Source organism: Myotis daubentonii, chromosome 1 (assembly GCF_963259705.1).
Source record: "Myotis daubentonii chromosome 1, mMyoDau2.1, whole genome shotgun sequence".
NCBI classification, from domain to species: Eukaryota; Metazoa; Chordata; class Mammalia; order Chiroptera; family Vespertilionidae; genus Myotis; species Myotis daubentonii.
Window position 1 is genome coordinate 88916489 of NC_081840.1, and position 26469 is coordinate 88942957.

Sequence of the window (26469 nt, forward strand, 5' to 3'; positions counted from 1 at the left end):
TCCCCCAAAAGGTCCCAGATTGCGAGAGGATACAGGCCAGGTTGAGGCCCCTCCCTCTACCCCTTGTACGAATTTCATGCACCAGGCCTCTAGTATAATAAAGTCTAGAGAAAATTAAATTTGCATTATGTCTAGGTCCTATGATTCATTCTTTTTGTGAGTATATGTGTTCCAATAAAGCTTCATTTATAAAAACAGGAGGTAAGCTAGATTTGGCCTGAGGACCCTAATTTGATGAGTCATCATCTATAGTAATATCTTTATATATCTTCTCTTCACAATAGGTTGCCAAAGGAGTGAAGTGAATAAACCACATTCAGAAGAACACACCTTTTCACAGGAAGTAGAGACTAATGCGGGAAACATCATGTTAACCCTTTAACCATCACAGACTCTACTACATGTCAATGACAATTGAGAGGTGTTTGCTTAGGGACGAAAGTTCTTCTATTAGCATAATATGTGTGTGCTGTGTCTACATATTCAAACACTCAGAATTTTACTACAAGCTCCGTCTCTATGCAAATGGCATTGTTTTGTTTTTTTCAACTACTCATGTTGTAAGTCACTTTTAATTCCATCCCTGAGGATATGTTTTTATTGATTTTTGTTTTTTTCAGAGAAAGAAATAGAGGGGTGTGGGGAGGGAGGGAAGGAGATACCCAAGGAAGAAGCATCAATCTGTTGCCTCCTGACTGGGGATCAAACCTGACTGGGGATCAAACCCGAAACCTTTTAGTGTATATGGAACTATGCTCTAACTTACTGGCCACCAGGCTAGGGTGTAAGTCACCTTTCATAGTCTGTGTAAAACTCACCCGGCCAGTGTGGCTCGGTGGTTGAGCGTTGACTTATGAACTAGGAGGTTACGGTTTGATTTCCTGTCAGGGCACATGCCCGGGTTGCGGGCTCGGTCCTCAGTGTAGGGTCTGCAGGAGGCAGCTGATCAATGATTTTTCCTACCTCTGATGGTTCCTATCTCTCTTTCCCTCTTCCTTCTTTTCTGAAATCAATAAAAACATTTTTTTGAAAAATAAAATAAAAACATGCTTTAAAAATTGTGTAAAAGCATTCTAATTAGATATACACATGTATGTTTTAGCTCCCTCCACAAACATGATTTATATATATAATGTTGAGAAATCTTAAGAGGCAAACTCCTCAGCAAATTCTTAAGTGTATCAAATACAATGCAAGATTGAAACCTAGTTAAAATCTTAGAAATGTTGTAGTCCCTTTAGGGAGAAAAAAAGTCATTATTTTATTGTGTGTGTGTCTGCTTATTACTGTGAGTCACTTGGTTTTGACTACTCATGCAATTCATATAGTGGATTTTGTTAGTGCTGTGCACGAAATATTCCTAGCATATAGCAGAATTGCACTCTGTGCCCCCTTTAAAGAAAAAAAAAAAACTTTAAATTTCATTTTTTCAATTACTATTTACATTCATTATTATTTTACATTAGTCTCAGGTGTATAGCACAGTGGTTAAACAATCATATATACTTTACAAAGTGTTCCCCCCAATATTTTTAGTGCCACCTGGCACCATACATATTTATTACAATATTATTGACTATACTAGAGGCCCAATGCACGAAATTCATGCAAGGGGCTCGGCCCTCGCAGCCCTGGCTTCATCTGGAAGGTTGTCCGGAAGGTTGTTCAGCTGTCCCATCTAATTAGCATAGTACACTTTTATTATTATAGATTCCCCCCATAACTAATTTGTAACTACCAATTTGTACTTAATCCCTCCACCTTTTCACAAAGTCCCTCAACTCTCATTCGCTATGGCAACCATCAGTTTGTTCTCTGAGTATCTTTCAATTTTTGTTTGTTTGCTTATTTTTTTCTTTAGATTTCACATATAAGTGAAACCATATGTGACTTATTTCATTTAGCACAATACCCTCTAAGTCCATCCATGCTGCCGCAAATGGTTAAGGTTTCACTCTTTTTATGATTCATTCTTAATGTTAATCTTTAAAAAACACCTTATCTAAAAAAAAAAAATCCCATTTACTATTGCAACAAAAAAATTAAGATACCTAGGAATAAACTTAACTAAGGAGGTGAAAGACCTGTACTCCGAAAACTACAGGATACTGAAAAAAGATAGAGCAAGATATAAACAAGTGGAACAATATACCATGTTCATGGATTGGTAGAATCAACATAATTAAAATGTCCATACTACCCAAAGCAATCTATAGATTCAATGCAATTCCCATTAAAATACCAAAAGCATATTTTACAGAGCTAGAACAAACTCTGCAAAAATTTATATGGAATAAAAAAGAGCCTGAATAGCCACAGCAATCCTGAGAAAGAAGAACAAAGTTGGAGGGATCACAATACCAGATATCAAGCTATGTTACAAAGCCACTGTTCTCAAAACTGCCTGGTACTGGCACAAGAACAGACATATAGACCAGCGGTTCTCAACCTATGGGTCGCGACCCCTTTGGCGGTCGAATGACCCTTTCACAGGGGTCGCCTAAGACCATCCTGCATATTAGATATTTACATTACAATTCATAACAGTAGCAAAATTACAGTTATGAAGTAGCAATGAATATAATTTTATGGTTGGGTCACAACATGAGGAACTGTATTTAAAAGGCCAAAAGGTTGAGAACCACTGATATAGGCCAATGGAACAGAACAGAGAACCCAGAAATGGACCCAAGCCATTATGCTCAATTAAAATTTGACAAAGGAGGCAATAGCATACAAGGAGTCAAGAGAGTCTCTTCAATAAATGGTGTTGGGAAAACTGGACAGATACATGCAAAAATTTGAAACTAGACCACCAACTTACACCATACACAAAAATAAACTCAAATGGATAAAAGACTTAAATGTAAGACGGGAAATCATAAAAATCTTAGAAGTATCCACGGGCAGCAAAACAACAGACATATCTTGTAGCAATATCTTTACTGACACAGCTCCTAGGGGCAATGGAAACTAAGAGAAAATAAACAAATGGGACTATATCAAAATAAAAAGCTTCTGCACTGCAAAAGAAACCATCAACAAAACAAGAAGGAGCCTACTGCATGGGAGAACATATTTGCCAATGTTATATCGGATAAGGTATTAATCTCCAAAATATATAGGGAACTCATACAACTTAACAAAAGGAAGACAAACAATCCAATAAAAAATGGGCAAAGCGGGGGTTAATGGGGGGGATGAGGACACATTTGTAATACCTTAACTAATAAAAAAAAAAAAATGGGCAAAGGACTTAATAGACACTTTTTAAAAAAATATATATTTTACTGATTTCTTACAGAGAGGAAGGGAGAGGAATAGAGAGTTAGAAACGTCGATGGAGAGAGAAACATCAATCAGCTGCCTCCTGCACACTCCCTACTGGGTATGTGCCTGCAACCAAGGTACATGCCCTTGACTGGAATCGAACCTGGGACCCTTGAGTCCGCAGGCCAATGCTCTATCCATTGAGCCAAACCGGTTAGGGCAATAGACGCTTTTTGAAAGTGGACATACAGAAGGCCAAGAGACATAGGAAAGAATGTTCAAAGTCACTAATCATCCGAGAGATGAAACTCAAAACGATGATGAGATACCATCTCACACCTGTCAGAATGGCTATCATCAACAAATCAACAAACTAGTGCTGGCGAGGATATAGAGAAAAAGGAACCCTCATACACTGCTGGTGAGAATGCAGACTAGTGCAGCCATTATGGAAAACAGTATGGAGTTTCCTCAAAAAAATTAAAATTGGAACTCCCATTTGACCCAGTGATCCCACTTCTTCGAATATATCCCAAGAACTTAGAAACACCAATCAGAAAGAATATATGCACCCCTATGTTCATAGCAGCACAATTTACAATAGCTAAGATTCAGAAACAGCCTAAGTGCCCACCAGCAGATGACTGGATTAAAAAACTGTGGTACATCTACACAATGGAACACTACGCTGCTGTAAAAAAGAAAACTCTTACCATTTGCAACTCTAGGATGGACCTAGAGAGCATTATGCTAAGTGAAATAAGCCAGTCGGAGAAAGATAAATATTACATGATCTCACGCATATGTGGAATGTAATGAACTACATAAACTGATAAATGAAAATAGATACAGAACCCTAGCTGGTTTGGCGTCGGCCTGCGGACTGAAGGGTCCCCGGTTCGATTCCAGTCAGGGGCACATGCCCAGGTTGCAGGCTCGATTCCCAGTGTGAGGTGTGCAGGAGGCAGCTGATCAATGATTCTCTGTCATCATTGATGTTTCTCTCTCCCTCTCTGAAATCAATAAAAATATATTAAAAAAAATAGTTACAGAGACATAGACCATTGAACAGACCATCAAAGCTCAGGGGGAAGGAAGGGGAATGGGTAGGTGGGATAAGAGATCGACCAGAGGACTTGTATGCACACATATAAGCACAGCCAATTGACACAGACAGTAGTGGGGTGAGGGCATGTGCTGGGGGGTGGGAGAGGTCAATGGAAGGAAAAAGGAGACATATGTAATACTTTCAACAATAAAGAATTAAAAATAAAATACATTTCCCTAAAATATTTTTGTGAAAATAGCACCAGTGAATTATAAATGAAAATAAAAACACACACACAAAAGAAATTTCATTCTAACTATGTTCAAAACCAAAGTTCTAGTCAATATATTATTACATATGTAACATTAGCACAATAAATGCCTAAAATAATACAAGCATAAAATCACATTTACCTTTGTGTGAACAGTGAATTTTACTTTATCTCTTTCACTAAGAGCATCAGAAATGTCCACTTGCAGAGCAGCATCACTTTGAAGGTCTACATTTATTGCTTTAAGCTAGAAAAAGAAAATAATACCTTAATAAAACTTCTGTGGGCTTTTATATTATTTCATTCTTCTCCCAGATAATTAGATAATGCAAAAACAATATTAAAGTAACAAAATACTTTCAAATCTAAAAAATACTCAATTTCATTTAATCTATATACATATTTTGGGGCAGTTACTTTGGGCATGCTATTATCCTAATTTTCATCCATACCATTCAACTATGCTTTGTATGAGTTAATGTATTAACTATAATTGATTCTTTAGTTTCACCCCAAAAGTAAACTGTCTTCCAAGATGATGTTTCATTAAAATTCAAATGTTTTAAAATTAAGGAATGTACCCACCTTTAAGAACAAGAAGAAAAATAAAAAATAATGGCCAATAATTTTGACTCTATTATTCTAATTCAAGAATACACAATGAAACTATTAAGTATAGTTAAATATATTAGATATGAAAAGTGATAAAAAAATGCTAACATACAGCACTCAATAACTCCCATGATATAATTTCACATCTTACTATGCAAGCTTTAATACATTAGAAGAATTGGACATGCTCTCCATTTACTTGTCTATTCATTTTTTTTTTAATCCTCATCTGATCATATGTGTGTATGTGTGTGTTTTTTTAAATCGATTCTTAGAAACAGGAAGGGAGAGAAACATTGATTGGCTGTCTCCTGTACACACCCTGACCCCGGATCGAACCTGATACCTAGGTATGTGCCTTGGTCGGAAATCAAACCTGCAACCTTTTTTTTTTAGTGTACGGGACGACGTTCCAACGGACTGAGCCACCGGCTAGGGCTCCACTAACAATTCTTAAGTTTCATTCATTTTTCTTCCCCTTTAAACAAATGAGCATTCTAACATGGTTGGGAAGTTTGGAGACTTACAAAAGAATCAAATACACTAAAAGAGAAAATAAATCTCAGCCAGATGCAAAGATATGAAATTTTTAAAGTCTAATTAACTAACCTACTTCAAATACTCTAGATGTAAAACCCAGAACTTACTTTGCCAATCTCACTTAGTCATTAGCATTCCAAATTTCACTTACAATGTAAATGGAAAAAATGCTGGAAACAAAATTGTTTGTACTTTAGAATTACAATTATATTTTAAAAAGTCCTATTAATAAAAGCGTACTATGCAAATCAACCAAACGGCGGAATGACTAGTTGGCAGGGGGCAGGGCCAGTGAGCAGGCAGGGCCAGGCCAGCCAAGGTGTGTGCCAGGGGGTAGAGGGAGGGGACAGTGATGGGGGGGGGGGGTTGGTGGTGATCAGCTGTGGCGGAGGGGCAATTGGGGGGGGCAGGGCTGACTGCACGTTGGCCAGCATCGTCCCCTCATAGGCCTGCCCAGTAGCCTCCCGCAGAGGGAGTCCACCAGTGGTGGTGGTGGCAGCTGAGGTGGTGGGGGGGCAGGGCTGGCCTGGTTGCCTTCCACAGAGGGAGGCCAGACAGTGGCTTAGGCCCGCCCCTCCCCAGGCCTGAGGGACTCCCCCAAGTGTATGAATTTTTGTGCACCGGGCCTCTAGTGTATACATAAATGGCTTATAAGAAATACAACAAAATGTGAATAGCAGTGGATTTTCTTTACCAATATATATTCTTTAATTCTCCCAATTTTCCAAAATATGCATGTATTACTTTTATAAACAGTCAAGAAGTAAACCCTCCAAGAAGGAGAACTTTCCCACCAAATAGAACATTCAGACTCATAATTTTTCTTAGTAATCTGTCTATGGCGTTTACAGCATGACTGGGTGCCATGGTGCATTCATCAATAATGAGAAGTTGGGCCTTTTTAATAGTTTTAGCAACTTCACTCTTTATATTAAGTCTAGAAATTGAAGTTTCATTTAATGGAATTGGTAATTTATATTGGGAATGAAAGGTGCTTCCACTGAGAAGTAAATTTGCAGCAATTCCTGTAGATGCTGTGGATAAAACAGTACCACCACGACCTCTAATATAATGTATTAAAACTTTATACAGATATGCAGGTGAATAGGATTCCTAGCTGGCAGGCCCCTGACAGCAAGCTGGCCACCTGTTGATTCCGTGAGGAATAGGGTTCCCTCCTCCCTCCTGTCAGGGTCCGGGGTGTAGGTGAATGGGGTTCCTGGCTGGCAGGCCACTGACAGCAAGCTATCCAACAGCAGATTCTGTGAGGAATGGGGCTGCCTCCTCCCTACTGTCAGGGTCTGGTTTGAAGGCCGGACTCAGTACTTCCACGCTCCGCTCCAAGGGCGGGTTCCTGCCTGAAACCTCGCCCTCTGGGAAACAGCTGGGGGAGGGCGCAGCCGTTTCCAAGACGACCCCTGCAGGACTGACTTCCTTCCGGTTGGTTGAGCTTCTGGATGTGATGTTACATCCAGATTTTTATATAAGTAGACTAGAGGCCCAGTGCACGAATTCATGCACAGGTGGGATCCCTTGGAGTGGCCTGCAAGGATTGGGCCCCAGCTTGCGCCCCCAGTCTCGCAGCCCCGCCTGGCACCTGCCTTGGCCTGGCGCTGCCCCCTCACCTGCTCCACCATCCTGCCTGCGGGGTGATCAGTTGGGGCCGGGCCCCCTGCCCCCTGCTGCCACGGCTGCTGATTGCCATCTGTGGTGCGATTGGTGGGGCGATCGGGCCCCCGCTCACACCCGCCTTGGCCTGGTGCCACCTGCTCACCTGCTCCACCATCCCGCTGCGGTCCTACTCTCGTCGGGGCCCATTTGGGTCGGCAGTGCCTCCACTGCCGTCCACTGCCAGCACCGCGTCACTGACACCCGCCATGTTCCATGCCACCCCCTGGTGGGTAGTGTGCATCATAGCGAGTGGTCGAACTCCCAGTCGGACAATTTGCATAGTAGGCTTTTATTATATAGGATTCCTTATACAGCCACCAGAATGATCCCATTGAACTAGAAATCATTCTTCTGCTCAAAACTCGAGGTTCCCACTTGGAGAAAAGCCAAAGTCCTTACAGAGGCTCACCAGGCCCCATATAATCTGCATCTGACATGGTCCCTTATTAACCTACCATTCCTCTGGCTCACTGAAGCTTGGCCATAGGATCTTGTTGTTGTTCCATGAACACACAGACATGCTGCCACACCAGACACCTATCTACATGGCTCACTTAATCATTTCCTGTCTTTATGAAGTATCACTTCATAAAAGCTTTGCCTGGCCCCCTATGAAAAATGCAGCTACTCCCAAACCCCAACAATCCCTTTCCCTACGTCATTGTTTTCATAGCACTTATTCACCATTTACTATATTTTATTTATTGTTTTTTAATGGTCTTCTCTGACTAGAATGCCAGTTCTTCGAGGACAAAGATTTTGGGGTAGCTCTTAACAAATATTTGTTGAATGGAAAGAAAGAAAGGTAGTAACCGTAACAGGACTAAGAAACTGTTTTCAGGTAATTATGGTACAATCAATTAAAAAAGTCCCAAGAGGTTCTTCAATAAATCTCCATCTTTGCTATAAAATTAAAAAAAAAAAAAAAAAGTCCCAAGAGAGCCCAGCTGGTGTGGCTCAGTGGTTGAGTGTCAACCTGTGAACCAGGAGGTCATGGTTTGATTCCTGGTCAGGACACATGCTCAGAGCTGTGGGCTTGGTCCCCAGTGTGGGGTGCACAGGACACAGCTGATCAATGATTCTCTCTCATCATTGATGTTTCCATCTCTCTCTCCCTCTCCCTTCCTCTCTGAAATCAATAAAAAATATTTAAAAAAATCCAAGAGAGAGACAGAAGTAAATTCTGTTAAAACTCACTAATTCAGGTCAAATTTAAAATCTATTTAACTCCTAGCCCAGTTATGATTTTGGAAGTCCTGTATACCCAGCAGTCAAATCAATGGTTGATTATACATACACTAGAGGCCCAGTCCACAAAAATTTGTGTACTGGGGGGGCGGGGGGGGGGAGGGGCCCTCAATTCAGTCGGTGCCCTCTCACAGTCTGGGACCCCTCGGGGGATGTCCACCTGCTGGCTTAGGCCCACTCCCCAGGGGGATCAGGCCTAAGCTGGCAGTCAGACATCCCTCTGGCAGCCCGGAAGCCCTCGGGGCATGTCCACTTGCCAGCGGGGAGCAGGACTAAGCTGCAGTCGGACATCCTTAGTGCTGATGAGGAGGCGGAAGGGGCTCCCGCCATCACCATTGTGCTGGCAGCCCTCAGCCTGGCTTGTGGCTGAGCAGAACTGCTGTGGGAGCAAACAGATCACCAGGGGGCAGCTCTTGCATTGAGCATCTGCCCCCTGGTGGTCAGTGTGTGTCATAGTGACCAGTCATTCCCAGTCTTTCTGCTGTTAGGGTCAGTTTGCATATTACCCTTTTATTATATAGGATAGAGGCCTGGTGCACAGGTAGGGGCCGGCTGTTTTGCCCTGAAGGGTGTCCTGGATCAGGGTGGGGGTCCTGCTTGGGTGCCTGGCCAGCCTGGGTGAGGGGTTGATGGCCGTTTTCAGGCTGTCCACACCTCATTCAGGGTGGGGGTCCCACTGGGGTGCCTGGCCAGCCTGGGTGAGGGGCTGATGGCTGTTTGCAGGCTGCCCACAGCCCCATCAGGGTGGGGGTGGGGGTCCCGCTGGGGTGCCTGGCCAGCCTGGGTGAAGGGCTGAGGGCCGTTTTCAGGCTGGCCACGGCTGCGGCTGGAAGCAGGTATCTGGGATTTATTTATCTTCTAGAATTGAAACTTTGCAGCCTTGAGCAGAGCTCAGGGCTGGCAGGGCAGGTGGGAAGCTTGGCTTCCTCCACTGCCGGGGGCAACCCAAGCCTCGTGCTCGCTCCAGCTCCGTGGCCGCCTCCATCTTAGTTGGGTTAATTTGCATATTTGCTCCTGATTGGCTGGTGGGCATGGCTGATGGGTGTAGCGGAGGTACTGTCAAGTTGCATGTTTCTCTTTTATTAGATTAGACTAGTGGCCCAGTGCATGAATTCATGCATATTGAAAGGAAATTACTTAGAAGAAATGTTTTAATATTTCTATTCACCCTTTTTCTATAACAGAAGTGTTAAACCAAATTCACGATTGACAGTGACAGATCGAAACACACTCGTGTGATTGGCGCCAGTGAGAGCTTTATATGTATCACGCATGCGCGAGTCAACCTAGCCTTTTACAGATATAGAACAAATTTGCTTAACACATTGTGTGCGGGAAACGTATTTACAGGTTTTATGAATTTATACGTTCTACCAGTGTAGTAGAGCGCGGGACACGTATTAATAGGTTTTTTATAGACTAGCGGTAGAATGCGGGTAATGTATAAATACGTAAACTAAAGTTATCGTAATTTTACTGAACGTTGCCATTTGTGCAAAAAATTAGCAAAAATGGCCTGTGCCACCTGTTAGCACGCGATAAAAACTACCTGCAAACAATGTGTTAATTAGACCTGCTTTCTGATGTAGCTAAACTTTTTCCAGCCCAGTGAAGCACCCCAACTTCTCTTTCAGGTAATTGTCAGCAACACAGCAGTAAATATCAACACAAAGCAGATTATTATTGTAGATCACGCAGAGAGAACAAAGGGTAAAATATTTGACTGCAGCAGTGTTTGACTATATTCTGTGCAGTGAGAAAGCCTGGTCATTTTCAGGGTCCACCATTTCTTACTTCTTTTCAGTCGGGACAGGTTTCTAAGCTTTCTAAGTCTCCATTTTCCAGCCAATGAAAAGAAAATATGATTACACCGAGTCTCCTATTTACCTACTCCAGGATTTCTGTGAGGACCAAATGAGATGAGGTACATGAAAATGCTTCCAAGACATTTGGTTAAAGTGTAAAATGTTTCCACCAGGCTGTAAAGCAAATCGTGTTCCTGGGCTGAAGAAACTGCAAGGAGGCTAGTCGCTAGGGAGAGGAAGCCAGGCGTTGCTACGTGATGTCATTACCCAGATGGACACTTAGCATAGCCTTTTATATACACAGATCTTCTGGAAACTGGCACTTGCAACCAGATTTCCTCTCATATACCATACCAGATACAACAAAACATTACTAGGGTCCCATGATAGGTCACTCCAATGTCTTTCTTGCTGGTCTCAACTCCCACTGCTCTTTTGCCATAACTGACTTGCAAATTCATACATATAGGATCAATTCAACCATCAACTTTTTTTACATTTTGAGATGCTGAAGGTGGCTAGAGAAAAGTCATAATTGGCATTTGCAACTAGATTTCCTCTCATGGACCATACCAGAAACAATAAAACATTACTAGAGTAGTACTAATGGTGTCTTGCTATGTGTTCCTTCCAGGTCAAAGTTATATTACTGGTAGTACACATATAAACTTTTACTCTTTAGACAATATACTGATATGCATTTATTCAATAAACCTTTTTTTTTTTTTTTAGCACATATATGCAAACCACTGTCCTAGGCCTTAGGTAGAGGATATAAGGGTAACAAAAAAACCTTGCCTTCAAGAAATTTGTAGTAGTGAGGAAGACAATATCTATACTAATAAATGGGTAATATGCTAATTAGACCAGACATCTTCCGGACGACCTTCCGGACAAAGCCATGGTGGCGGGGCCAAGGCAGAGGTGGTTAGGGGCGATCATGTCGGCAGGGGAGAGCAGTTAGGGGGACCAGGCTGGCAGGGGAGAGCAGTTAGGGGGATCAGGCTGGCAGGGGAGAGCAGTTAGGGGGATCAGGCTGGCAGGCATGTGAGCAGTTAGGAGCCAGTGGTCCCAGATTGCGAGAGGGATGTCCCGGATTGGAGAGGATGCAGACAGGGCTGAGGGACCCTCCTCCCCTCCCCATGCAGGAATTTCATGCACCGGGCTTCTAGTTATGTAATAAAGCACTCTCCCACCATTTTTATTGTGTACAATCTGACCTTATCAATCCCTCCAGCCTTGTGACTTTTCCATATATTTCCAATCTGTTAGCCCCCTTGCTGCTTCCTTCCTTTTCTAATCCACTCCCTATGTCACAAATATCTTTCCAATATCTTTCTTACTGGTTCTGTCAACTTGAATTGCTCTTGTGCCATATCTGGCTTGCAAATTCCCACACACAGGATCTGTTGACCATCACCTTTCTTTTCTTTTCTTTTTTTTTAGAGAGAGGGAGAGAGGGAGGGGGAGAGACAAAGAGAGAGAAACACCAACTGGTTGCTTCTGGTACACACTTGGTTGCCTTTGGTATTCACCCCGATGGTACGTACACTGACCGGGAACAAACCCAAAACCTGGGCATGTGCCCTGACTGGGAATAGAACTGGAGACCTTTTGGTGCATGGGACAATGCTCAACAAACTGAACCACACTGGCCAGGGCAACTTTCTTTTCTTTTTGAGCCGCTAAGTGTGGCCAGACAAAACTCATAATTGTTTATACTGATCCACTACAAATTACTGGTCTCCAAATTGCATTAGGCTCTTCAAACTTTTGGACAATCCTGAGCAGATCTGCTCTGCTCCCCTTCTGATTTCCTTCAGCAGCTACTCCAAACTTTTACCAACTCAACACTTTATGACATTTCCACCTCCACTCTCAACAAGTGATCTTGCCTCTCACATCCCAAAGAAATAAACACTAGCAGCTGTTTTTCCCTCAGATGCACCAATAAACCTTTCTACAAATAAAGCTAGCCTCACCATCTTCTCCACATTCTCAGAAGTGCTGTCCTGTGGAGGGCCAAAATGTTTGTCCACCTGAGCTTTCAATCTTCCTGTCTGCTCCAGGACCTGCTCATACACTGTTCTTCTAGTCAAGGTAGCCTTGGTCTCACAAAACCTTCTTCACATACTGAGTACCTAATATCCAAATCCAGTAATTTTTAGTCTTCTTGACCTCTCTGCACTATTTGCCTTGGTGATCATTCTGGCCGCTTCTTTACAACTCTTTTTTCTTTTTTTCAATCCTCACCCGAGGATATTTTTCCATTGATTTTAGAGAGTGGAAGAGAGTGAGACAGAGAGAAATATTGATGCGAGAGAAACACATTGATTGGTTGTCTTCTGCACACGCCCTGACCAGGGCCTGGGCCAGGGAGGAGCCTGAAACCGAGGTACCTGCCCTTGCCTGGAATCAAACCTGGGACCCTTTGGTCTGCAGGCCGAGGCTCTATCCACTGAGCAAAACCAGCTAGGGCTACTCTTTTAACTTCTGGGGCTCCTCTTATTCTGCTCTTACTCCCTTCAGCTCCACCAATTATCCATTTCTTCCCCTTGGGCTTTAAATGTTGGTTTCCCCTGGGTGCTATTTGGCTTTGGCAATCTCAGCCATTCTTTTTTGTTGTTGTTGTTAGTCCTCACCCAAGGATATTTTTCCACTGATTTTCAGAGAGAATGTTAAGAGAGGGGGAGAGACAGAGAGAGAAACATCGATGTGAGAGACACATTGATTGGTTGCCCCCTGCATGCTCTGGCACCCCCCATCGGTGTGGCCAGGGATGGAGCCTGCAACTGAGGTACCTGCCCTTGACCAGAATTGAACCCAGGACGCTTCAGTATGCAGGCCAATGCTCTATCTACTGAGACAAACTGACCAGGGCAGCCATTCTTTTTTTTTTTTTTAATTATATTTTTATTGGTTTCAGAGAGGAAGGAAGAGGGATAGAAACATCAATAATGAGAGAGAATCACTGGTTGGTTGCCTTCTGCACACCCCATACTGGGGATCGTGCCCTGACCGGGAATTGAACTGTGACCTCCTGGCTCAACCACTGAGCCATGCCAGCTGGGCAGGGCAGCCACTCTTGACTAATAACTCCTAAATTATTATCTTCAACTCAGACCTCTTATTTTAAGTTCCCAATCACAATTTCAAGTTACCAACCAGACATATTCCCCTGGATGTTTTCACTTATTAAACAACCTAGTATCTTCAATGTGCCAGCCACTGTCCTAGGTGCTAGGAGTAGAGCAATAAAAAGGCACAATCCTCACCTATACAGACCTGACATTCTAGTTTAGCAGGTAAGAGATTAGATGTCACATAGGCACTTGAAAGCTAACATATCTGAAACCAAACTTATTATCTACCTTCTAACTCTGTTCTTCTATATATATATTCCTCATTTTCTCCTTCTCCTCTGCCCAGCCCATGTATTTATTTAGTCACGATGCCTTGTCAATTCTATCTCCTAAATATCTCTTTGTTATGTCCCCTCCATCCTCTCTTCCACTGCCTTAGTTCCACCTCATCTGGCCTACTGCAATGATCTATTGACTGGTTTCTTTGCTTTCTGAAAGAGTCCATCCACCCTCTCCCCACCCCTCCCCCTAAATATCAGAGCATTTGCAATGCTAATTTCACCTGGGCATAGGTCTTACTCAGGTTCAAATCCCCTGGACTTCCCACTGCTTGGAGCCTTTATCATTATGTACTGTCCACTCTACCTGTAGTATCCATATCTACCCTGCTTCCGGTAAGAACAAGTGCTCCAGGTGGGACCAAATTATCTACATATATTAGCAAATTTTCCCACAAAATTCCTGATCAACATTTAAGGATTAGCTTCTTTAGGTGATGGCATAATGGTTACCCCAGGACTTAGAGTTAGGCTGCCTGAGTTTGAATCCAGCTCATACTGGTTATGTGACCTTGGGCAAGCTAATTGTAAACCCCAGTTTTACTTTCCAAAGTAGGAATAATAGTAGCAGCTACTTCACAGGGATGATAATTGAATCAATATATCAAAGTCCCTGGCAAGCAGTAAATGTTATATTGTATGTGGTTATCATTAGATCTTCACTACTCCCACTTCAACAAAGTTAAGCACTTTCTTGTAAGTTCCTCATTACACTGATGGTCTCAGGGCAAAAACTTTCTCCTTTTCTCTGCCAACATTCATCTTCTTATCCTCTGCCAACACAATCTATGTCACATTTTTACCTAAAATAACTATCAATAAACGTGGAATGTATTCAAGCTAAATGCTGTGCAGGTACAAAAGAAAATGCAGATATTTGGGCCAAGTCTTGAAAGATAAATCAAATTTCAAGTGGAAAAAAAAAAGGGTGAGGAAAAAAATACAGCACTTCACAACACTGAAAAGCATGCACAAAGCAGGCATTAAAGTGTAGACAACCCTGGTGAGGTAGCTCAGTTGGTTCAAGCACCATCCTGATGTGCCAGGGTTGTGGGTTGGATCCCAGGTCAGGACACATACAAGAATCAACCAATGAATGCATAAATAAGTTGAACAACAAAAATCAATGTTTCTCTCCCTCTCCTTTCCTCTCTCTAAAAACAATAAAAAAATAAAAAATAATAAAAAACAAATTAAAAAAAAAGTAGACAAAAACAAGAAAGTGCAGTCCTAGCTGTTTTGGCTCAGTGGATAGAGCGCCAGCCTATGGACTAAAGGGTCCTGGGTTCGATTTCGATCAAGGGTACACACCCGGGTTTCGGGCTTGATCCCCAGTAGGGAGCGTGCAGGAGGCAGCCAATCAACGATTCTCTCTCATCAGTGATGTTTCTCTCTCTCTCTCCCTTCCTCTCTGAAATCAATAAAAATATATTAAAAAAACAAAAACAAAAAACAGTAAAATACAGAGAAAGATGCTTGGGCAGTGACAAGTAGATGAGAGAGACTATGCCTAGAGTGTGTGTATCTGGAGGGACATACTGAGAAATGAAGCCAGCCTTAAAGGGTTATGAATGGTGTTTAATGCTAGCTTAAGGAGTTTGGACCTTGTTGCAAGAAGAATTGGGTCCACGTTTTTTGGCTAGTGGTGCCATATGATTTAATTATTTTAGTTAGGTAACTAGAAGTAATGTGAAGACTGGATTTAAAAGTAGTAAGACTGCAGACAGACCAATGACATGTACTGCCACAATCTAGGCAAGAAATAGCAGAGACCTTCACTGGGGCCATGCAAATGAAAGATACGACACACACCATTTGGAAGATAGGATACAGAACATTTCAGAGGTGAAATTAACTTGCCTCAGTGACTGTTCTGATATGGGGATGGAGGATATGATTCGGATTTTTTGCCTGCATGATTGGAAAATGATGACATTATGAAGAAATACAGAGGGAGGAACAAAGCTAGGAGTCCAGGAGAGATGCAGATACGCCACCTGAAGTAATTTTGAAACAATAAACATATTATTTAAATTCAAATCAAGTGCTAAGAGAATTATTTCATCACATAGGCATCCACTGCTCTTATTTAACAAGCACATCAGAGCAAATGTGTCAAGTTCAAAGGGCTCATTTCTTTACTATATAATGTTAAATTTAAAAGGCCTTCATCTGTGAAAAATGAAAAATCCCCTATTATGTAGAGCCGTGGCTAAAGAGATTCATGTGGCCAATTATTTTTGTTATTGTGTATTTTTAAAGTCTTTTTTTGAGTTTCTACAAAACAATATTTTCTTGAGACTGTAAGGTTCTCTTCTATTTCAAATATCATGATGAAAATTCAAGGCTGCTTAAAAATATATTTAAACATATTGACTTTAATTTTGCTTACTTGCAGCTCTGTATGAAATGCTTACATTATTATTTTTGAATCTGTGATGTCCCCTCTGCAGTTTATATCAAATATGCACTTCATGCTTTTTCTCTATCAAGACTATTAAAGGCTGAACAAGGTAATCCAAAACATAGGTGCAATGTCTAAAAATTCTGATTATGGCAATCTATTTCTATCAGAACAAGTACGACACAAAGAAATTTAAAAGGCTAGATAGTTCTATTCCTGAAATGAGGAAACAGCAGGATAACTTTATTCAGCTATAATCAACCTCAGTGCACAGCGGAATCTTCTTGGGTTCTTGTTTAAAAAGTAGTTTTCTGTCCTTCTCCCTTAAGAGACTGACTTACTTATGAGGGCACAGACCCGAAAACTTGTTTTTGAAACCCCTAGGGCCTAGGCGATTACCATACAAGTGTTTCAAGCCCCCTTTGAGAAACACATGCACTGTGTCTGATGTCAGAAACATGGGTTTGAAGTCCACCTCTCTCACTCCTATCCTGGCCATGTGATCTGAGACTACGTACTTTCTCTAAGGTTCAGATTTCTCATCCGTAAAAAGGGAATACTAAAAGCTTCACAAGGATAAATGATATAATATAATGAGATGATGCCTCGACAGTGCTATAACACAGTACCCAGCTATTATTATTATTGTTATTATGATTTATCAATTCCACAGGACAAAAATAAGGAAGAACTGGACATACATCCATATTCATCATGGCATTATAAGTGCTTTCTAATTTATGGTAATGTTTGTCTATTTTCATCTACAAGATTCTACAAGAGCCTCTTGGTCAGGCATGCTCTTTGTCCTCTTCTACCTTTAATTTTATAATAATACATGAAAAAAGTTTTTGGACACATTACTTAAGTGGTTCCAGTTCTATAAGCAAATCTTACCAAAGGCATAAAGCCAGGAACACAAATATTCACTGGAAAATACTCTACATCAATATAAGTACTAAAAAAATTGAAACTTTTACTGAACATTAGTCAGATTTTTACCAGGAAGCAAATCGTTTGCTTTTCCTGGGAGACCACAAAAATATGATGAAGCTGTTATCTAAATAAGTAAAAGGCCATATACTTTATATTTGAAAACAGTCCGGTAGGGCACATGCCAGGGTTGCAGGCTCCATCCCCAGCAGGGGGCGTGCAGGAGGCAGCCAATGAATATTTGATACATAGATGTTTCCATCCCTCTCTCTGCTCTCCCTTCCTCTGGCTCTAAAATAAAAACATATTTTAGAAAATAAAATGCAAAATATAAGTGGTCATCTAACTCCACTATCTTATCCCAGAAGATATATATATACACATTTACACACACACATTTTAAAATTAATCAAACTACAATTTTTAGAAATAACCAGAAATACTATATGAGGCTTTTGCGCTAAAGTTTTAAATGATGCTTTTGTGTAAACTGAGAAATTCATTAATTCATCATCTAGCAAATAAAAGTATGCAGCACCTTCTGCATCTGTCTTATCATTTACAAGCTTTATAAAGGTCATCAGTGAATGCTACCTATTATTAAAAAAACACCAATAATATCCTAAAAATATTTCATCACCTGCCCCAAATCGACTAACAGATGTGTCTCTCACATTGCCTAAGATGAGTAAGTAAAATCAAAATGGAAAACCAAAGTGCAGGCTGTTAAAGGTGAGTGAACCACGGAACCTTGCTGAGCTGCAATCATCATATATCAATATTTTCCAAGTGTTCACTTGCACAAGGCACTGTAACGATCACCACCCGTCAGCAAAGGCAAAGGGGGGTGGGGAGGGTGGTCGGGAGAAGTCGGAATCCCGAAGGTCCTTTCTGAAGTGGAATGCAATTCACTTCAAAACAAGGTTAACTCTGCAAGGGTGCGCTTTTTTGGACATTAACAAAAGTGCTGCCAGCACTTTGCAAAATCTGGTAGGATAGTGGAGAAGAGTTAAGATTCGGTGCGTGCAGCATCCCTCGCAAAGAATAATTTAGAAAAGCCCGTACTATTTATTACCAGTTTTAGAGAGAAAGAAGGGTGGGCGGGCGCGGGTTTAAGAGGTCCGCACGGGGAAAGTGAGGGTGCCGCCAGGAAGGTCTGAGCACGGGTTTTCATAGCCCCCCAAAGTGGCGAGGGGAGGGAGTCCCGCTCCGGCCTCCCCCTCCTCACCTACGCCCCGACCCGGGGGGAGGGGAGGAGGTCCACTGCGGGGGTCCGAGTCGGGGCGGGGACCAGACAGGGGCCGCGGGTCTCCAGGAAATCAGAACCCAGCGTCCCCGAGGGAGGAAGGGCTGCAGAAGGGCGGGGCGCGGGGTGGCGAGGAAACTGAAAGGAGGCCGGCGAGGAAGGGGTGGCGCGCGACCCCGGACCCTTCCGCGTCCCACACCCCCGGGCCACGGCGGGGGAGGGAGGGTCCCGCGAACGAGGAGGTAGAACTTACTCCGCGGTCCTCCTCCGAGAGGAAGTCGGGGCCGTCGTCCAGGCCTTCCTGCGAGGTCGGAGGGGCCCGGCGCGCCCGGGGAAAGGACGGAGTGAGGGAGACACAAAGGGAGACATTAGTGCCAGGCCGGCGAGGCCCCCAAGCCCGCCCCGCGCCCACGGCCCCCACCGCGCGCCGGGGGCTCAGCGCCGCTAGAGAACACCCACCATCATGGCTGCTCCGAGGCGAGGGCCAGCGCAGGCGCGCTCCGCACCGCGGGGCCGGAGGGAGACCACGGCGGCGGGAGGGGCGGGGCGGGGCGGGGCGACCCGGGGGCGGAGCCTCTACGCAGCCCCGCCCACCCGCCGCCGCGGCTGGGGTCTGCCGGCCGGGAAGAAGGGAGGCGGGGCTTTCTGCCAAAGGTCGGAGCACCCAAGGCCGAGACCCACTGGCGGGGGACGGCGAGAGGACGGCGGGCTCTGGCCCCGCCGGGCTGAGGGCCCCTGGGGGAGCTGTCCAGTTCTCTTTCCCTGAGGGCTGCGGCGAAAAACCAAGCAAGCGCCCTCCGGAAGCCGCAATAAGTCATCTAATCTTTGTCTTGTGCCACAGGATAATTAATCACAATTAATGTTTTGCCGGAGAAGTTGTGGGAACCAAGGGCCTTAACAGTCAGCAGTCAGGCTGTAATCAAGTTTTTACTGCTGGCAAGGTAATAAATAACTACCTGAGAGTTTGGGGCGCTAATGGTTGAGCGCTATAAAAATGAGCGCTCCTTTCCTTTACACCAAGAAATGTCCCCACACCTACTTCAGCTGTCCAGCTGTGTACATCACACGGGCGTCCACAGGCAGTTCAAGTAACAAGGCAAAACCATTCCTTAACATCGGACCACTTTACCTATACACACACACACAAGCAATCCTGTGCTTCCATTCAATCAATGGCATCTTTAGGTGTTAAAGCTAGAAAGCTCAAAGTCCAATTCAAATCCTGCCTCTCCTTCATTACACCATCTAGTAACCAAATGCGATTGCTTCTGTAATTGATTACCTGCTGTTACTTCAACTGGTCCCATTCCTCCCCACAACGTCCTTCCACAGCAATTGCCCTCAGCGTATCTCCTCTGGATCTTTGCAAGATTCTCTTAACTTTTTTTTATTTCCATATCTCTTTCCTCCATTCTACACACTGCTGCCCGTTTTCCTCCTGAGATACAGATATTATTGATGATTACACTACTGCCTGTTCAATAATCGTTACAAGTCTCCATATGTAAAAATCTAACTCCTCAGCCGATGATTCCAGGCCCTCCACATTTTATTTTCTCTGCGTTTTGCCAGGCCCCTTGTTCTATCCTACTGAATGGAAGCTCTCAAAACAGTAATATTAAATTTACTAATTTTTCCATGAGAATTTTTAGCTTTCATTTTGTGTATAAGGAGAACTGAGGCATAGAGAGATTAAGTTACTGCCCCAAAAGGGTTATTTTCCAATATTAGGGGGATGACTTTATTTTTTGTCTTTTGTTTATTGTTACCCAGTGCGTTATAATAAGTACTAGAGTAGTGTTTTCCATTGGGAGTCATGAAGCATCATTCAGAATCAGTGTAGTATGATGAAATGTCAGAAGGAATGTTCCAGTAATTTGTTGCTTATAAAAAATGCCAATATGTCCTAATGACCTATTTCTGGATTGAAGATAATGCCTGTAAAGCTCCACTTCCTAGATGGAGAGAGAAGAGCGGTGCTACAATTAATGTGTACAACTGATGGGAGGATCAGGTGTGTCCTTGTGGACAAAGGTCAAGAAGTGTCATATAGGACCACCTCAAAGAGCTCTGATCATTAATTAAGGGCTTTAAACTTCAATATTTAAGCCAAGTCCAGAAACATTGAAATTCTCAAATGCTAAATTTAAAAATTACTAGTTATGAAAAAGGACATAATTGAAAATATGTGTAGCCAACTAAAATGATTTAATAAAGCATATAGTAGTTGCTGTCATTAAAATCAGTAGCTGAAAACTCATGAGAACACAACCTTGAAATAATTAAGTAGCTCATTAATACCTGAGCCTTCCTTTCTGAGCATAGGTCTCAAGCTATCTTTTGTGAATGATAAAAAGGAATTATCAGTAATAATACTTACAGCTATCAAAAAGCCAGTTACAATTAAGGAATATCAAAAGAAAAGAAATTAAGATAAGCTCACGTAACAGATTTTTCTACTACTTATAAAATAAATCAAGAAGATATTAAAGCTGAACCACTCCTCTAATACTTTTAACCAAATAATCAATTTTTATCTTGTTTTGATAGATTTCTCTAAAATTATCTACTTTTATATAAATTTAAAAAGAAAGGTATGTTGAGTCACAATCTGATTACTTCAAAGATTTAGCTACATGAACGTAAAATGCTATAACTTCAAATAGTTTACCAACAGTGTGCTTCAAAAACAAGTGATTGGAAGATTTAGAAAATAGTAAAGTTTTAGAGAATAATTAGAGTTACTTTTATTTTATTTATTTATTTTTTTTAAAATACATTTTATTGATTTTTTACAGAGAGGAAGGGAGAGAGATAGAGAGTTAGAAACATCGATGAGAGAGAAACATCGATCAGCTGCCTCCAGCACATCTCCTACTGGGGATGTGCCCGCAACCCAGGTACATGCCCTTGACCGGAATCGAACCTAGGACCTTTCAGTCCACAGGCCGATGCTCTATCCACTGAGCCAAACCGGTTTAGGCAGAGTTACTTTTAAATTTTGGAAATAAAAAATTGTATTTGCCTTGAACATTTTGTCAAACAAAAATCAATTTTTATCTAAAGAAATACTTTAAATGTATGAAATAGCCCAACTGGCATTGCTCAGTGATTGAGCATCAACCTATGAATCAGGAGGTCGCAGTTCATTCTCAGTCAGGGCACATGCCCAGGTTTGTAGGCTCGATCCCCATTGCGAGGTGTGCAGGAGGCAGCCATCAATGATTCTCTCTCATCATTGATTTTCTATCTCTCTCTCCCTCTTCCTTCGTCTTTGAAATCAATAAAAATATTTAAAAGTTTGAAATAGTAATTATTTAATTACATGGAGAAGAAAACTTTAATTCCTTTTATCATGTTCTGATCAAAGAAATTTTAACCAAGACATGTTTTTATCAATTCCTCACATTCTCAAATCTAGGAGACCCTATTCTGTTTTGGATGACCTTTGGGTCCTAATTTTTCCTCCTTCTTCCTGGGAGTTATGCTACAAAATTCTCTATAGGAAGATTGCAGAACCCCATTTTCTTCCAGGATGTGCTATATTATTAGGATGCCTAATGTCAAGTAACAAAAGAGTCAATTCAAATAAACTTGAGCAGTAAGGAAATTTATTATCTCACAATAAGAAAGTAAAAAAAATTAAGAAGTCTACAGGAAGAGTACAATCAGTAGCTTCCTGGTGCCATCAAAGACCTAGATGCCCTCCAACTCTCCAATCTGCCACCTTCAGTGACCACCTCATTCTAAAGCTGGTACTCTTCATGATCCAAGATGACTGTGGCAATTTTAGGTTTCACATATGGACATAATATTCACAAAAAATTTTGTGAAAAAAATTTGTTTAGAAAATTTCCCTCTCTCCTGTAGACCTCTCATATTTCAGTCTAATGCTCGATCTCATGCCCACCTTTAAAGGGGACTGTTATAACTAAGATTAGCTTAGAGCAGCAATTTTCAAGTGATGTGCTACAAGAATTTTAAAAACATGCAATACCTGACTTTTTAGTCAGGGGTACTGACCTCTTTTCCCTTAGATTATCAAATAAAAAAGTATCAACAACCAGTACAACACTAGCCATCCGGTGACTTTATTAATTAGTTTATGTGTGCCATGAAATGGAAAAGGTTGAAAATAGTTGGCTTAGCCCTGGCCGGTTTGGCTCAGTAGATAGAGCGTCAGCCTGTGGACTGAAGGGTCCCAGGTTCGATTCCGGTCAAGGGCACATGCCCAGGTTGCGGGCTCGATCCCCAGGAGGGGATGTGCAGGAAGCAATGAATGGTTCTCTCTCCTCATTGATGTTTCTATCTCTCTCCCCCTCTCCCTTCCTCTCTGAAAGCAATAAAAATATATATTAAAAAAAGAAAATACTTGGCTTAGTTAGCGTCTAAACCTTAGACCATCCCTAGCTGGTTTGGCTCAGTAGATAAAGCATCGGCCTGCAGACTGAAGGGTCCCAGGTTTGATTCCAGCCAAGGGCACATGCCTGGGTTGCAGGTTTGATCCCCAGTCAGTGGCATGCAGGAAGCAGCCGACCAATGATTCTCATCATTGATGTTTCTCTCTCTCTCTCCCTCCCTTCCTCTCTGAAATCAATAAAAAATATTTTTAAAAAGCAAGGCATACTTTATTAAAATGTATCAATAAGCAAACAAGCAACACAGATACCATATAGGTAAAAAAAAAAAAATGAAAGTCATGTCTCAGCAGGTTGAGGTGGAAAGGGTAATGTTCCAAAGATAAAAGTTACTCTCTTTTTTTTAATGTATTTTATTGATTTTTTACAGGGAGGAAGGGAGAGGGATAGAGTTAGAAACATCGATGGGAGAGAAACATCAATCAGCTGCCTCCTGCACACTCCCCAGTGGGGATGTGCTGGCAACCAAGATACATGCCCTTGACCGGAATCGAACCTGGGACCTCTCAGTCCTCAGGCCGACGCTCTATCCACTGAGCCAAACCAGTCAGGGCGATAAAAGTTAATCTTAAGAGAAACAATCAACTCCCACTTCTCTGGGATTCAGGTCTGGGAATCAGCACCAATGGTGAATCAGCTGGTCTTGATCATGGTATCTGAGGACCAAGAGAAGAAGTGACATGACTTCTACAGATCCAAGGGCACGTGCAGATTAATTGATTAATATCAATAACTCTAATCTCTTTGGAAGAATTCTATTTGGAAGCCAAAGATTATTGAACTAAAGTCTAGCATATTTCCTTTTTCTTATTTTTAACATGAGTTTCTAAAGGAAGAGACATAGAGGACAGTTTAATTTTGCTCCATGCTTAAAACATTAGCAACACATATGCTAAATTTTCTGTTACATTTTGATATTGATAATTTGAAGACCTCATTCCTCCATCACAGAACTGCAGTGCAGGCACAATACATAATGCCTGGAGGGAGCCTGGCCAGGGTTTCTCAGTGGTTGAGCATTGATCCTTGAGCCTAGAGGTTGCGGTTCCATTCCTGGTCAGGGCACGTGCCCAAGTTACGGGCTTAATCCTCATTAGGAGGCTTTCAGAAGGCAGCCAATGGATGATATTTCTCTCTCTTCGATGTTTTATCTTTCTATCCCACTCCCTTCCTCTCTCTCTAAAAATCAATATAAACATTTTTAAAAAAGAAAGAAAAGAGGCTATAAAAATTCACTCCTTCCTTTTATATATATTAAAAAATCCTGGCCGAAACCGATTTGGCTCAGTGGATAGAGCGTCGGCTTGTGGACTGAAAGGTCCCGGGTTCGATTCCGGTCAAGGGCATGTACCTGGGTTGCGGGCACATCCCCAGTGGGAGATGAGCAGGAGGCAGCTGATCGATGTTTCTCTCTCATCGATGTTTCTAGTTCTCTATCTCTCTCCCTTCCTCTCTGTAAAAAATCAATAAAATATATATTTTAAAAAAATCCTGAAGGAAATATGGGACAGTGCCTGAAATATGACACTCATAAGTGGCCAGAAAAATTAATATTGGGGCTAAAATTTAAGATTCCCTAACTCACTAAGCCCAGATGTAAAATGCCTTAGGATAAGGGAAACCAAGCTCTATCTAGATATATTTTCTTTCATCTTTTGTCATATTCCATATTTCACATGAGGATTCAGGCCTTATAGAAAAAGCAACAAGAACTCAAATCTTTCAGTTATTTGAAATAAAATATCTGACTTAATTTGCATTCTAGATTCAGGGGAGCAGACTAAGAACCGTACTGTGAGAAGAATTCTACCTAGAGATCATTGTGTTTTTTAAAAAAATATATCTTATTGGTTTTTTACAGAGAGGAAGGGAGAGGCAGAGGGATAGATAGTTAGAAACATCGATGAGAGAGAAACATCGATCAGCTGCCTCCTGCACGCCCCCTCCTAGAGATGTGCCCGCAACCCAGGTACATGCCCCTGACTGGGATCAAACCAGGGACCCTTCAGTCCACAGGCCGATGCTCTATCCGCTGAGCCTAACCGGCTAGGGCTCATTGTGATTTTTTAAGTCAGAAAACTTTCAAACATCTAAAATATTTAATTTCCAAAAATTAGATTTTTACTCAAATTTTCAAGAACACACTTTTTGTGCAACATGAGATGAAGCTGTTTTTTTTTTATTAGCTCATAGAAAAAGATGATTTTAAAATATTTTACAAAATTATTGGATTCTATGCAGCATGTAAGTTAATTGTTTTTCTAGTTAAGAATTTCTACTTTCAGAATAAAAATATAAGATATTCTATTCTTCTCTAGGGTTCCCCCCTCCTTCTTTCTTTTGTGTGAGAAGCTTTTTCACTTCCACTTTTCCCTATATTTTGGAAGCTGAAGTATTTTTTTTACAGTTCTGGTCTGCAAAGAATGCTGATGACTCAAGATGTCTCCAGAAAATGTGATTAACCCCCAAAACAAAACTTAGCAACTTCTAATCATTTTTGGATACTCCCTCTACTCACAGTGCACTGTCATCAATATTGTATATTTTCATCTTTGGAAGATTGAAATCTTAGGAGTTGAGATATGTCTTCTTTTAATCATATCACATTAACGTTTAGAGCTAGATCCTTTATTATTTTGGTCAACTAATAGATAATAAATCTTAAAATTGACAATTACATTCACTATGCGGACAAATAGGGCTTTTCCCCCCCAACACCAGATGAGTTCTGAATAAAATTTCAATTTGGTAATTGGATCGTGCAATCTCTTGTGCAACAGTGAGTGAGGCACTGCAGCTTTAAAAAAGTGGGACTATTAACAGGTCTTAAATTTAAAAAAATTTTTTTATTTATTGATTTAGAGAGAGAGAGAGAGAAACTTTGATTTGTTGTTCCATTTATTTATGTATTCTATGGTTGCTTCTTGTATGTGCCCTGATGGGGGATCAAACCAACAACCTTGATGTATGGAGACAATGTTCTAACAGAGCTACCCAGCCAGGGCTATTAATAGGTTTCTGTAAACATACTTTCTAAACTATTTGTCACAAAATGTGCTCTGCCGGATTTGTTTTCTTTTTTGACCTCCTACCCCATTTCATCTTTCCCCTACCTCTCACCTGTGCAACTACAAATATGTTCTCTGTATCTAGGAGCTCCATTTTTTGTTTTCGTTTTTCAGATTCCACATATACATGAGACTATGTTTGTCTTTCTCTCGCTGACTTATTTTACTTTGCATAATGGCCCCAAGGGTCCACCCTTGTTGTCACAAATGCAAGATTTAATTACTTTTTATAGATATGTCATATCTATATCATCGTACTGTATTTTCTTCATTCATTCATTTATCCATGGAACTGAGGTTGTTTCCATATCTTTGCATTATTTTTTAAAATATATTTTTATTGACTTCAGAGAGGAAGGGAGAGGAAGAGAGAGATAGAAACATCAATGATGACAGAGAATCATTGATTGGCCGCCTTCTGCATGCCCCTTACTGGGTATCAAGCCCACAACCTGGGCATGTACCCTTGACTGGAATCGAACACGGGACCATTCAATCTGCAGGCCGATGCTCT

At 41.7% G+C, this 26469-nt stretch overlaps 1 protein-coding gene across 4 annotated transcripts in view; it reads right to left on the minus strand.

The window, feature by feature from the left end:
- The window catches only part of SNX6 (sorting nexin 6), an 80874-nt gene extending 61862 nt beyond the window's left edge, over positions 1-19012 (minus strand). For 2 of the 4 annotated variants that reach the window (XM_059710435.1, XM_059710443.1), the window contains exons 1-3: positions 18723-18768; positions 15747-15883; positions 4732-4836 (exon numbers count right to left, since the gene is read on the minus strand). In XM_059710435.1, the coding sequence (XP_059566418.1) occupies positions 4732-4836; positions 15747-15803 (162 nt within the window). In that variant the 5' untranslated portion in view covers positions 15804-15883; positions 18723-18768. Of the gene's footprint in view, positions 1-4731; positions 4837-15746; positions 15884-18722; positions 18771-18928 lie in introns of those variants that run through there. The other 2 variants (XM_059710426.1, XM_059710417.1) reach the window with 2 other exon arrangements.
- Between the last annotated feature and the right edge of the window lie 7457 nt (positions 19013-26469).